This window comes from Pleurodeles waltl, chromosome 9 (assembly GCF_031143425.1).
Source record: "Pleurodeles waltl isolate 20211129_DDA chromosome 9, aPleWal1.hap1.20221129, whole genome shotgun sequence".
NCBI classification, from domain to species: domain Eukaryota; kingdom Metazoa; phylum Chordata; class Amphibia; order Caudata; family Salamandridae; genus Pleurodeles; species Pleurodeles waltl.
The window spans coordinates 822,367,186-822,379,817 of record NC_090448.1 but is presented as its reverse complement, the minus strand read 5'-3'; the positions used below and the strand labels follow the sequence as shown (position 1 = coordinate 822,379,817).

The 12,632-nt window shown below is 47.4% G+C and overlaps 1 protein-coding gene across 1 annotated transcript in view; it reads left to right on the top strand.

Moving 5' to 3' along the window:
• SEL1L (SEL1L adaptor subunit of SYVN1 ubiquitin ligase) overlaps nt 1-12,632 on the top strand; it is a 299,522-nt gene that overhangs the window by 166,810 nt on the left and 120,080 nt on the right. The window contains exons 16-17 of the mRNA XM_069208115.1: nt 10,441-10,589; nt 10,938-11,103. Coding sequence (XP_069064216.1) covers nt 10,441-10,589; nt 10,938-11,103 — 315 coding nt within the window. The remainder of the gene's footprint in view (nt 1-10,440; nt 10,590-10,937; nt 11,104-12,632) is intronic.

Here is a 12,632-nt window from a genome sequence, read left to right as displayed (position 1 = left end):
CATGATAAATAAGGAATTATTACTTAACTGTTCAATGGGCACTTTTTAATTCGTATCTTCATTAAATTCAGCCACCCCCTCCAGCCCGTGATAAGCCAGAGGATTGTAAGCAGAGAAGAAATCCATTCTTTTTCAGTAAGCCATAACAATGAAATGAGAACTGGCTTCCATTGTGCTGCTTTCTGGGTTATTTGAAAGGGAGCATGGCAGCCTTTTTGTGACAGCACATTTTCTTCCCCTTTTCTCGGAGTGCATGTCCATAGAAATGTTTCTGTTAACTATTTCTCCTTTAAAAAGGTAAAATCAGAAAACGTTGTGGGCAACAAGGATGCTATACTACATTTAGACGTATTTCTAAATCTATAGTGGGCAGTTTGGATTTTTTCTTATTCCTTTATTTAACAAAAAAAAAATGTCATCCAGTAGTCATTGTTTTTTGCTTCATTTGGGGTGTTTCCTCGTCATTTTATGCAAGTGTTAGAGGATGTCACCATTTAATTGTGCTATTCACTGCTTATGAATGTGATGAAGATACCCATAATAGAGAACTTTAGTTAAAGGTGTGTACATTTTTGCTGTGCCTATGTTTGCATAAGTGGAAAGTATACAGATCTGTCCTTAATTTGATATCTTTTTACATCTTCTTTGACCAGCTAATGTTATATAGGATACTTCTTAAATAAAAATGTAGAAAGGGTAAAGCTGTATTCCTAATCCGCACCCATTTGAATCGTCAGTCAACCAGACACTTTTATCATAAGAGAGGAATTGTAGGAAAGTCACTCTTTTTGGCATGGTTAGCCCCACTTTTTGCCTGATATCAGTGTACATAGACTGTTTTAACTTGGATCTTGCTAACCAGCACCCCGGTGATTGTGCTCTCTTTCTAATTTGGTTGCCTGGGACTTCTGTGCATTCCACAATTGGCATACTGGTGCCCCCTTGTAAGTCCCTAGTATATGCTTCTTGGGTACCTAGGGCATGGGCACCTGGGGTTCCAGGGGTTGCAGCTTGTATTGTCCAACCCATGGGGGCCCATGCAAAATGTGTTGGCAGGCATGCACCCTTTCACCACAGGTCACTGCACACTCCTATGGTAGACCCTCCTAGCCCAGAGGGCAGGGTGCAGGTCCCTGCGTGTGAGGGCACCGGTGCATGAGCAGAGATGCCCCTAGGAACTCCAGCTTCATTGCACTGGACTTCGTAAGTGTGGGGAAGCCATTTTACCCGAGTACTGGACACAAGTTACTACCTGTGTCCAACTACATAATGGTAACTCCGAACCTGGGCATGTTTGGTATCACATACGTCTGAAACATAACCCAAATACTGTTGCCAGTATTGGTTGTAGGATTCCACACACTATGGGGGCACCTTAGAGGACCCCCCACAGTATTGCTCTTACCAGTCTTCCAGGGTTTTCCAGGCAGCCTGCACTGCTTCCACTCCACAGACAGGTTTCTGCTCTTCTGCTGCTTGACCAGCTCAGGCGGGGAAGGCAGAATAAAGGCTTTCCTGTGAGAGAAGGAGGCAACACCCTCTCCCTTGGAAATAGGTGTTACAAGGCGTGGGAGGGGTAGTCTCCCCAAGCCACCGGAAGCTTTGAAGAGTACATTTGGTGCCCTCCTTGTATAAACTGGTTTACACCAGCCCAGGGACCCCCTGCTCCCCGCTCTGGTGCGAAACTGGACAAAGGAAAGGGGAATGACCACTCACCTGTCCATCACCCCCCAGGGGTGGTGCACAGAGCTCCTCCAGGTAACCACTTGATTCTGCCATCTTGAAAGCAAGATGTGCAGAAGCCCCTGGGAGCATCTGAGTGGCCAGGTCAGGCAGGTGGTGTCACAGACCCATCCTGATAAGTGGTCACCTTGCAAGGTGACCAAACCCTCTTTTAGGGCTATTTAGGTACTCCCTTGTCGGTGGGTCCCCATATACGGAGTGCAAGACTCCACCAGGACTCCTCTGCATCGTTTACTTTGTCTTCTGGCCATTGGAACCGCAAATGGACACTTCAGGAACCGTCAAGACTACAACTCTGGCGACGACTTCGCTTTGTAACATTGTTTCTCCGGCTCCTTCCAGCAACTGCAACATTTCCCTGGCTGTGCATCCTCTGGAGTCAACAAGACTTCAGCCTGCACAAAGAAGCAAGAAGGAATTTCCCTTGTCGTGAAGTAGTCACTCCCCTGCATCTGCAGGCAGCTATAGCAATGTCATCTGCTCTCCTCTAGAACTGTGTGGATCCTCCATCACAGGTGGTGGTCTGGAGTGGTCCCCTTGGTCCTCTCTGCCAGCTGTCCAACTTGGAAGACGGTGAGCCCTTGCCTCTCCTTGCAGGACAGTACCCCTGTGTACAGCAACTCGTGCAGCTACCAAGGCTTGTTGTCTCCTGTTCCAAGGGATCTTCAGGCTCCGAGTATCCCTGGCCCCCAGCACTTCTTCCTGCCAAGCACAGTCTCCTCTCTGCTTCTCCAGTGACATGGGACTCATCTTCAGGTGTGCTGACTGGGCCTTACTGCGACTTACTGTGCCTTCTGCCAGTGGGTTGCCTGTGGGGGGCTGCAACTGCTTCTGTTGGCTCTCCCGACTGCTGAGGGTCACCTTGGACTCCAATCCAAGGGTTGAGGCCCCTGGGCCTTGCTGGTCCTCTTCAGCCTTGCACCTCATCTTTTGCTCCTCTTGCATTTGCCAAGGCTTGTTGGTGTTTCTCCTTCACCACTGACCATCTGCAACGAGACAACTGTCGTGGGACACCCTCTGCATTGCTCCAAGGACTCCTCTTTAGCTCCTGGGCTCCACAGCTGGTCTTCTTCCCCCATTGACCTGGTTCTTATCCACAGAAGGGTGGGTAGTAGCACCTGCCCCTACTGGACACTCCAACGTGGACTGGACTCTGTCCCCTTCTTTTGCAGATCCTCTTCTTTCAGAATCCACCGTTGATTTCTTCTAGACTGGTCCTGTTCTTGCACAATCCCTTTTCTAAGTTCTCTTGTTAGTCCTTGGTAAGACCAGGTACTTACCTCTGCTCTCCCGGTTGATGGGGGTCACTCAGGTACTCACCTCTTGGGGTCCCTAGTTCTTTCAGCTCCCCTCTAACAACTTCTTATCCTTGGGTGGGGTATTTCACTTCGCATTCCACTTTCTTAGTATATGGTTTGGGCCTCCCCTAAAGCCCTCACTATTTTCTGCCATTATTGCCAGTGCTTGTTGTTTCTATGCTAATTTCTGATTTGCTGTTGTGCACATAACTAGTGTGTACTTACCTCCAGTTTGAGGGGTGGGGGGGGGGGGGGGACTGCCTAGAAGTAATCTAGTGTTGTGTTACTATAATAAAGTGCCTTTATTTTTGTCATACTGTGTGGCTCTTTCGTGTGTGGTAAGTTGCTGTATGGCATAAGCTTTGCATGTCTCCTGGATAAGTCTTGGCTGCTTATCCACAGCTACCTCTAGAGAGCAGTGGCTTCCTAGACACTGCCTACACTTCACTAATAGGGGTTGCCTTGACCTGGTATGAGGTGTGTAGGAAGTTGGCTCTCTATCTACTATTTTAAAGTAAGAAATAGTGTGCACAGAGTCCAAGGGTTCCCCTTAGAGGGAAGATAGTGGCAAAAGTAGATAATTCGAACGCTCTATTTTGTGGTAGTGTGGTCGAGCAGTAGGCTTATCAGAGGGTACTGTTAAGCATTTGTTGTACACACACAGGCAATAAATGAGGAACACACACTCAGTCTTACTCCAGGCCAATAGGTTTTTATATTGAAAAATATATTTTCTTAGTTATTTTAAGAACCACAGGTTCAAGATTTACAGTTAATACTTTAAATGTAAGGTACTTCACTTAGATACCTTAGAAACTTTGAATGAAAACAATATCTTGTACTGTCTTTGTAAAAATGGCAATAAGCTATTTTCAAAGTGGACACAGTGCAAAAATCAACAGTTCCTGGGGAAGGTAAGTAAAGGTTAGATTAGGAGGTAAGTAAAACACTTACAAGTCTCAGTCCTGGGGCATAGGCAGCCCACCGTTCGGGGTTCAAGGCAACCCCAAAGTTACCACACCAGCAGCTCAGGGCCGGTCAGGTGCAGAGGTCAAAGAGGTGCCCAAAACACACAGGTGACCTATGGAGAACAGGGGTGCTCCGGTTCCAGTCTGCCAGCAGGTAAGTACCTGCGTCCTCGGGGGGCAGACCAGGGGGGTTTTGTAGAGCACTGAGGGGGGGACACAAGAAGGCACACAAAGTACACCCTCAGCGGCACAGGGGCGGCCGGGTGCAGTGAGCAAAGCAGGCGTCTGGTTTGGTATAGGTTTCAATGGCGGGACCCGGGGGTCACTCTAGCGGTGCAGGCAGGCACAGGGGGGGGCTTCTCGGGACAGCCACCTCCTGGGCAAGGCAGAGGGTCGCCTGGGAGTCACTCCTGCGTCGAAGTTCAGTTACTTCAGGTCCTGGGGGCTGGGGGTGCAGTGTTGGTTCCAGGCATCGGGTCCCTTGTTACAGGCAGTCACGGTCATGGGGAGCCTCTGGATTCTCTCTGCAGGCGTTGCTGTGGGGGCTCAGGGGGGGTCGTCTCTGGTTACTCACTGGCTCGCAGTCGCCGGGGAGTCCTCCCTGAGGTGTTGGTTTTCTGCAGGTCGAGCCAGGGGCGTTGGGTGCAGAGTGTAGAGTCTCTCGCTTCCGGCGGAAAACGTGAAGTCCTTGGAAGTTGCTTCTTTGTTGCAAAGAAGTAGCTGGTTTTGAACAGGGCCGCTGTTCATGGGAGTTTCTTGGGGCCAGATGTAGGAAAATTGCAAATTGCGACTTGCAATTTGCGAGTCCTTCCGACTCGCAAATTGCAAGTCGCAATTTGCAATGCAGAACGGTGTCTCAGACACAGTCTGCGAGTCGGTATGGGGTCGCAGAGACCCACCTCATTAATATTAATGAGGTGGGTCGCAAATTGCGGCCCCATACCGACTATAGGCACTCGCAAACATGGAGGCCTGCTGTAGTCAGCAGACCTCCATGTTCGTGACTGCTTTTAAATAAAGCAGTTTTTTTTTTTTTTTTTAAGTTTAGCCCGTTTTCCTTAAAGGAAAACGAGCTGCACTTAAAAAAAAAAAAAATCCGAAACCTTTAGTTTCGGTATTTTTTCAGGGTAGGTAGTGGTCCCTTGGCCCTGAAAAAATAATTTGGGGTCCATTCACAAAGAGGAAGGGGTCCCATGGGGACCCCTTCCAATTTGCGTGTGGGTTACCATCCACTTGAAGTGGATGGTAACTGTGACACCATTTGCGACCGCATATGCGGTCGCAAATGGTATTGCATACCACTAGGAATCGCAAATAGGAAGGGAACACCCCTTCCTATTTGCGATTCTGAAATGCATTTTGCGAGTCGGTCCCGACTCGCAGAATGCATTTCTGCATTGGAAACACGCATTTGCGAGTCGCAAACGGCAGATTTTGCCGTTTGCGACTCGCAAAGTGTTTCCTGCATCTGGCCCTTGGTCCTGTAGTCCAGGGCAGTCCTCTGAGGTTTCTGAGGTCGCTGGTCCCTGCCGGATGCATCACTGGAGCAGGTTTTCGAAGTTGGAGACAGGCCAGTAGGGCTGGGTCCAAATCAGTTGTCGTCTTCCTCCTATGCAGGCTTGTAGGTCAGCAGTCCTTCTTCTTTCTTCAAGTTGCAGGAATCTGATTTCCTGGGATCTGGGGAGCCCCTAAATACTGAATTTAGGGGTGTGTTTAGGTCTGGGAGGGCAGTAGCCAATGACTGCTGTCCTGGAGAGTGGCTACACCCTCTTTGTGCCTCCTCCCTGTGGGGAGGGTTGCACATCCCTAATCCTATTGGGGGAATACTCCAAACTCAAGATGGTGGATTTCTAAAGGCAGGGGTCACCTCAGCACAGGACACCTTAGGGGCTGTCCTGACTGGTGGGTGACTACTCCTTGTTTTTCTCATTATCTTCTCCAGCCTTGCCTCCAAAAGTGGGGGCAGAGGCCGGAGGGGCGGGCATCTCCCCTAGCTAGGATGCCCTGGGGCATTGTAACAAAAGGGGTGAGCCTTTGAGGCTCACCGCCAGGTGTTACAGTTCCTGCCGGGGGAGGTGAGAAGCACCTCCACCTAGTACAGGCTTTGTTCCTGGCCCCAGAGTGACAAAGGCACTCTCTCCATGTGGCCAGCAACATGTCTGATGTGTGGCAGGCTGGTAGGAACTGGTCAACCTACACTAGAAGTCGGGTATGTATTCAGGAGGCATCTCTAAGATGCCCTCTGGGTGTATTTTACAATAAATTGCACACTGGCATCAGTGTGCATTTATTGTGCTGAGAAGTTTGATACCAAACTTCACAGTTTTCAGTGTAGCCATTATGGAACTGTGGAGTTTGTGCATGACAGACTCCTAGACCATATACTCTTATGGCTACCCTGCACTTAAGATGTCTAAGGTTTTGCTTAGACACTGTAGGGGCATAGTGCTTCTGCACATATGCCCTCACCTGTGGTATAGTGCACCCTGCCTTAGGGCTGTAAGGCCTGCTAGAGGGGTGACTTAGCTACGCCACAGACAGTGTGAGGTTGGCATGGCACTCTGAAGGGAGTGCCATGTCAACTTAGTCATTTTCTCCCCACCAGCACCCACAAGCTGTGAAGCAGTGTGCATGTGCTGAGTGAGGGGTCCCTAGGGTGGCATAAGACATGCTGCAGCCCTTAGAGACCTTCCCTGGCATCGGGGCCCTTGGTACTAGGGGTACCAGTTACAAGGGACTTACCTGAGTGCCAGGGTTGTACCAGTTGTGGAAAGGTACAGTTTTGGGAAAGAACACAGGTGCTGGGGCCTGGTTAGCAGGGTCCCAGCACACTTTCAAATCATAACTTAGCATCAGCAAAGGCAAAATGTTAGGGGGTAACCATGCCAAGGAGGCATTTCCTTACAAGGTGCCAACACCATAGGAGTCCACTGTACACCATGCCAGCTTCCTACAGGTGTGACCTTTTTGTAACAGTTGTTACCTGCTGTAATTGGCAGAGGAAGTGATGTCTTGTGTTTGTTGCCAGTTTCTTTGTTTGGATTGCTTTTGAAAACCATAGTTGAATTCAGGAATGTACTTTCTGCCTTTACTTTCCCTTACGCCCGCTGCCTAGCAAATAATTTCTCTATTTGTCGTAAATGTTACTTTGTGGTGCTTGTGCCTGCACAGCCTATGTGCAAATTGAATTTAAAGAAAAGTAAGTACTTCCTCTGCACTGGCTTGTTCATGATTGCTTGTAGATTCCTCTGGTGTGGAACTGCTATATTGCCTTTTAGTACATCATAACTCATGATAGATGACCAATGATCTATGTGTTAAGTAAGAGAATGTTAAACAGAAAATAGGAGGTTATGTGGGAAGGACTGAAGTAATGCAAGAAGTATAGCGTGGCTTCAGAGGGAAAGCAGTAGTTCATTATGGAGATTTACTAATTGGAAGATATGTAAATGTGGGCTATAAAAATAGCCAACAAATGTGATGAAAAAAATGAACAGAGCACAGTTACTAGTGCTGCTGGGCGGTATTTTTGGAGCACAAGTAAAAAGTGATTAAAAGTGCATATTGGCAACAGTAATCATAAAATCAAATATTAGGCATGGTGTCAACCGGATGTTAATCTGATAGATCAATCTCATTTCTAATTTTTTCACTCTTGACATGTTCATTATTGTTAGAAATGTGGTCTCTAGTTGGCAGTCGATTTTCACCCTGTCCAAATAGAGACCCCCACTCTGGTCAGGATAAGGGAGACACCCGCTCAAATAACCCCTGCTCACCCCCTTGGTAGCTTTGCTCGAGCAGTCAGGCTTGTCTCAGAAGCAATGTGTAAAGCATTTGCACATAACACACAGTAATAAGTGAAAACACTACAAATGGACACAACACCAGTTTTAGAAAAATAGCCAATATTTATGTATATAAAACAAGACCAAATACAATAAAAATTCAACATACAGTAATACAAATATGAATTCTGCAAGATTTACTCAAAAATACAGTTCCTTGAAGCCGATAGCGCCACCTGGGGCTATCACGGTGTCGTGATCAACAAAGCCAACAGTTCAGGGCGGCCGCGTCGTTGCGGGCCAGCAACAGTGTCGGGAAGACCCACAAACAGTACTTTGGATTTGCAGGGCATCGTGATCCTCGCGGTGGGCTCCGGAGAGTGGTGTCGCTGACATTGTGGTGTCGGTTCTGGAGTCGTCGGGCCCTTGTGGTCACATGCATTGCGGATTAAACTCATGGCTGATAGTCAGGTGCGCCAGTATGTATGGCGTCAGGGCTGCGGTGCGGAGCGGGACGATGCAACGTGTGGTGCCCACAGGTCACGGTGCAGGCAGTGGCTCAGTGTCGGCGTTGGTGAGACCTGGGCTGCGGTGTGAATCGGGCGGTGCGACGTGCGGTGTCCACAGTGCAGGCAGCGGTGTCATCGTGGCTGAAGCTCTGTTGTCGGTAGGCCCAAGCCAGCGGTGCGGGACGGGACTGTGCTTCGTGACCGAGCAGTGTCCACATGCCACGGTGCAGGCAGGGTGCCTAGGGACGACAGGAGTCCATGGTGCTGGCGCCGGTGGACTGGGGCTGCAATGCGGGATGGTGCTTGGTGTACCTCACGAGCGGTGTCCACTGGCCACCGTGCAGGCAGCTGCACCGGTGTCAGCAGGAGTGGCAGCGCCGGGGATGCCCAGGCGGCGGTGTGAGCAGGCAATGCCGGAGTGCGGGGCCCACAGGTCACGGTGCAAGCAGCGGCTTGGTAAAGTCGTCCGATGACTGCATCAGGGAGACCAGGGTCGCGGGGCAATGCGACTCCGTGTGGCGTTGGCAGGTCACGGTGCGGGCCAGCGGCGTCATTGGTGGCGTCACAGTCGTTTCTTCTCTTGAACAGCAAAAAACACACAGTTCCCAGTGCTGCACGTCGAGGAAACTGAGGTCTTTGGTGTCCCTGAGACTTCCAACAGGAGGCAAGCTCTACTCCAAGCCCATGGAGAATTTTCTCAAGCAGGACACACAGCAGAGTTCACCCTTTGCACTCTTTTCAGGCAGAAGCAGCAACTGCAGGCCAGTCCAGCAAAGCAGCACAGGAAAGGGATAGTACTCCTCCTTCAGCTCTTCTCCTTGCAGATGTTCCTCTTGATTCCAGAAAGATTCTAAAAGTGTGGGGTTTTGCGTCTTCTTCTTATACCCAGTTCTGCCTTTGAAGTTGGCAAACCTCAAAGCAAAGTCTCAAGTGTTTACAAGATCCTTCCTTGGCCAGGCCAGGCCCCAGACGCACACTAGGGGGTCAGAGACTGCATTGTGTGAGGGCAGGCACAGACCTTTCAGGTGTGAACGACCACTCCTCCCTCCCCTCTAACTCAGTTGGCTCTTCTGGATATGCAGGCTGCACCCCTGCCCCCTTTTGTGTCACTGTCTAGAGAGGTGCAAAACAGCCCAACTGTCAAACTGACCCAGACAGAAAATCCACAAACAGGCAGAGTCACAGAATGGTATAAGCAAGAAAATGCCTACTTTCTAAAAGTGGCATTTTCAAACCGACAGTTTAAAAAAGAAATCACTAAAAGATGTATTTTTAAATTGTGAGTTCAGAGACCCTAAACTCCAGATTTTCATCTGCTCTCAATGGGAATCTGCGCTTTAAGGATATTTAAAGGCAGCCCCCATGTTAACCTATGAGAGTGATAGGCCTTGCACAGTGAAAACCGAATTTGGCATTATTTCACAGTTAGGACATATAAAACACACTAGTGTATGTCCTACCTTAAACATACACTGCACCCTGCCCCATGGGGCTTTCTAGGGCCTACCCTAGTGGTTCTTGACATGTAGTAGAAGGGAAGGGTTAGGCCTGGCAAGTGGGTACACTGTCCAAGTCGATTTGGCAGTTTAAAACTGCACACACAGACACTGCAGTGGCAGGTCTGAGCCATGTTTACAGGGCTACTAATGTGGGTGGTACAAGCAGTGCTGCAGGCCCACTAGTAGCATTTGATTTACAGGACCTGGGCGCCCCTAGTGCACTTTACTAGGGACTTACCAGTAAATCAAATATGCCAATCATGGATAAACCAATCAGCAGTACAATTTACACAGAGGGCATATGCACTTTGGGCACTTTACCACTGCTAACCAGTGCTAGAGTCCTGAAGCCAACACAAACAGGTCAGAAAAAATTGGAGGAAGGAGGCTAAAAGACTGGGGATGACCCTGCAAAAAGGGCCATTTCCAACAATGATGGCCAGAAATCCTTAAAGGAGTGGAACGATGTATGTGGTTTTGGTGCTTCTGCATGCAGACTAGAGGCTTTGGAGAATACATTAATGTAAAAACAATTAACATAATATTTACAGGCATAATATTTACAGGGTTCCGTTTTATCCCCAGGAAAGTAAAACAAAAAAAAAATCTACAATTTGTGCTGTTCTTCATTTTAGATGGTGTTGGAGTAAAAAGGGACTACAAGCAAGCTCTGAAGTACTTCAACTTAGCCTCTCAAGGTGGCCATATTCTTGCATTTTACAACCTGGCACAGATGCATGCCACAGGTACAGGGGTCATGAGATCCTGCCACACAGCGGTGGAGGTAAGCAAGTCTCTTCCTGAAAGTAAGTGTCTGCATTACTGTGAGTATCTGGTTTGGCTAAGATGCACATGTTGCAATGACTGCCAGTTCCTTTTTGCAGTTCTGGAGTTTGGTTTGGGCTAAATCTTAATAATATCATGCTTGCTAGTGTCAAGACCTTTTTCTGTCTTGTCTCAGGTAATACTGGAGCTGTTTTTGAATTTGGCCTTGCTCACCATCTTAAAATAATCCATGTTTGGTCCTTTTATGGATTGTCTTTCAAAAAAGTTAAAACAACTAAATATTTTGATGTGCAGTGAAATGTAAAGCGTTTGAGAAATTAAAATTTTTTTATTTTGTTTTGTACAGCTGTTCAAGAATGTTTGTGAGAGAGGTCGCTGGTCCGAGAGGCTCATGACAGCATATAACAACTACAAAGATGGTATTCCCAACTCTGCAGTGGTTCAGTATCTCCTGCTGGCAGAGCAAGGCTATGAGGTGGCACAGAGCAATGCAGCATTCATCCTTGATCAAAGTAAGGCACTAATTTAAGATGTCTACCTTTCTGTTTTGTGTGGGAAGTGGTGTGACAAGTGAAAAATAGCCTACTGAATCTTCGTTTGTGAATTTAGCATTTATTTTACCCAGTTAATTTTGGCAGATGCACCTATGACTATGAGTAAAATGAGGTATTTAGTATGTTTTTAATAAATATGTGGTTAATTTGTTTACTATTTATTGTTTAACTACTGGAATATATGCCAGAGGCTTCAGGGGACCTTGTGTGATTTATGAGCATTCGGTCTTGTCTGTCTGGCATTTGAAAGCAACAGTCTAAACTGTGACATTAGGTAAAATGAAAGTATGAGGGGGATGACACTGTAGTGTAATATTCTTCCTACCTTTATTCCTTCTTTGATAAACATCTATCTGATCAACATGGCGTTTAAAGAGCAGTGGGAATTCTTAATATTTGTTACGTTCCCATACGAAATGGTGTTTCAGTGAGAGTGCTTGTCTATTTAAAGGCCATGTTACAGTATTTTTATTGGTCACTCTATTAAATAGCAGCAGTACTTTGTAGTGAATCACTTTCTGTCAGAGTCCTCTATTGATCTTTTTCATATCACTTCCCCAAGTATTCCCAAAGAAATCCAGAGAGGGATTACAAATTGATGTTCAGATGGAGGAACGGGGTCTGGAAGATAAGCTCCCCAGATGCTTCTGTCAAGTTGCGAAATACCAAATCTGTGAGATTCTTATTAGTCTCTGCATCACGGAGGAGCATATCACCAGGACAAGTGGGTGTCTGGAATAGCAGACCACCCATTCACGAAATTAATTTTGGCAAGCACATCTCACATAGGCAATGGAAGAGGCTGGGTAGCGAAATACACTCTACCTCACTGTTGGTGTTTGGCAGAGAAGTCCAGTATAAATTGTAATATGGCGGTTCTGTACTCTTTGCTTACATAGAATGTTCCCAAATTCTAAATGCTGGAGAGGCTACAGGGCCCTAAGCGATTCGCTGTATACCTGGTGGCACTATTGAGTGGTCAGTCCCTTTTTGAGGGTGTTTGGGTCGATGGCTATTGGGCTACCTACTCCCTATCCCTTCAGAGCTGATAATCCTAGGCCAGAAACCAGAGAAATTTTTAAGCAATGTCAAAACTTGATTGGCACACAGTCCAGCACATTTTGGGTGTTGCAAAACTGACCGTAGCTTATAACTGGAAGAAAAAAGACTCACTGCCACTTACTCAATGGTTCCATAGACTTTTAGTCCATTCTAGCAAAAAATGAGCATTAAATATGCGCTTCAAGGTGAAGTGGAAACTAGTATGTGGGGTGATGTGCAGTGGCCTCCCAAGCACTTTGCTCCCTCATTATTGGGGAACATTGGGTATTTTTGATTGAGAAGAGTGGAGCATTCTGTACCTTTGAGCAAACATCTTGAAACTGTTAAGCAGCACAGAGGCTAGCGGACTGATGGGGTTTGAGAACTAGTATGGTAAGCAATTGAAGGACAGGCTGGTTATTCCTCATCCAAATAGAACATTTGAA